This window comes from Octopus bimaculoides, chromosome 3 (genome assembly GCF_001194135.2).
Source record: "Octopus bimaculoides isolate UCB-OBI-ISO-001 chromosome 3, ASM119413v2, whole genome shotgun sequence".
Taxonomy (NCBI): domain Eukaryota; kingdom Metazoa; phylum Mollusca; class Cephalopoda; order Octopoda; family Octopodidae; genus Octopus; species Octopus bimaculoides.
This window is the reverse complement of record NC_068983.1, coordinates 43231581-43233012: the sequence shown is the minus strand read 5'-3', so window position 1 is coordinate 43233012 and position 1432 is coordinate 43231581. Positions and strand designations below refer to the sequence as shown.

At 35.3% G+C, this 1432-nt stretch overlaps 1 protein-coding gene across 2 annotated transcripts in view; it reads left to right on the top strand.

Moving 5' to 3' along the window:
- LOC106874825 (proton myo-inositol cotransporter) overlaps window positions 1-1406 on the top strand; it is a 101587-nt gene extending 100181 nt beyond the window's left edge. For both annotated transcript variants that reach the window (XM_052966157.1, XM_052966156.1), the window contains exon 10: window positions 1152-1406. In XM_052966157.1, the coding sequence (XP_052822117.1) occupies window positions 1152-1312 (161 nt within the window). In that variant the 3' untranslated portion in view covers window positions 1313-1406. The remainder of the gene's footprint in view (window positions 1-1151) is intronic.
- The last annotated feature ends 26 nt before the right edge of the window (window positions 1407-1432 follow it).

Sequence of the window (1432 nt, the reverse complement as noted above, 5' to 3'; positions counted from 1 at the left end):
ATATGTATGTATGTATGTATGTATGTATGTATGTATGTATGTGTGTTTGTGTGTCTGTGTTTGTCCCCCCCCCCCAACATCGCTTGCCAACCGATGCTGGTGTGTTTACGTCCCCGTAACTTAGCTGTTTAACAAAAAGAGACCGATAGAATAAGTACTAGGCTTACAAAGAGTAAGTCCTGGGGTCGATTTGCTCGACTAAAGGCGGTGCTCCAGCATGGCTGCAGTCAAATGACTGAAACAAGTAAAAGAGTACTGTATTACATTTGTGCAATTTCCTTAATGGCTGGTTTGTATGAGGTGCTATAGGTCTTTCAGAGGCACCCTTACCATAAAGTGCCATTAGATGGATTAATATTCTGCTTACTAAGCTGAAATAAATAGATCTAAGTGACCCCTTCCAGTGGGAATAACAAAACCCTTGCAGCAGACCTTAAATTCCCTTAACATGAGACATGTTTAGTTTTTAATTTCTTAAATATCCTCACTTTAAACTATTTCAAATTAAAGGAGATTTATTAGTTTTTATATTTGGTTAATTCTGTCAGAAGATGTCTTTATGTGGTTAATCAGTATGTTAGAAATAGCAGTGAAATCCCTCTTGTATTAACACTTATAAGATGTTAAAAGGAAAATAAAAGGCAGAACACACTGGATAGTATAATGCTGCATACATAAAAGTTTGTCTGAAAGGCAGGAGAGTCATGGCAGGAACAACTATAATCTCATAATTATCTGAAAAAACTGCTGCTGCTGCTGCTGCAACTACTACTACTACTACTACTACTACTACTACTACTACTACTACTACTACTACTACTACTGTTTTCAATAATTCAATGACTTTCATGGTAGCTCTTAATATTCCATCACCACCATGACAATCACAGCAGATAGTTACCTCATCTCACTCCTCCTCTCTTAACTAGAACCCATTGCCAAATTTTAGTCTTTTTTAAAAATCTGTCATTATTACGCAATGATGATGATGATAATGATGACGCTGTCATCGCCACCTCTGTCATCGATGATGAAAAGACACTTGTATATTATCAATTATTGATTTCTTCATAATTTAACACCCACAAATATTACACCTCTCCAGCCAATTATTACACATGATATTTATTTTTATTTTTATCTCTCAACAGGGTCTTATTTTCTGATGTCTTGTATTACACTGGTTGGCCTGACCTTTTGGTATGTTTATCTACCTGAGACGAAAGGGAAAAAACTTGAAGAAACTGAAGCATTATTTTCAAAACCATTTTGTTTTTGCTGTAAAGGTGATAAAGAAAAACAACCTCTGTGATGATCTTATTCTGTACACATAGGTGTGTTTGTATGTTTGTATGTTTGTATGTTTGTGTATGTGCTTGTGTGCTTCATGTGTGTTAGTGTGAGTGTGTGTGTATAAATATATTTATATATA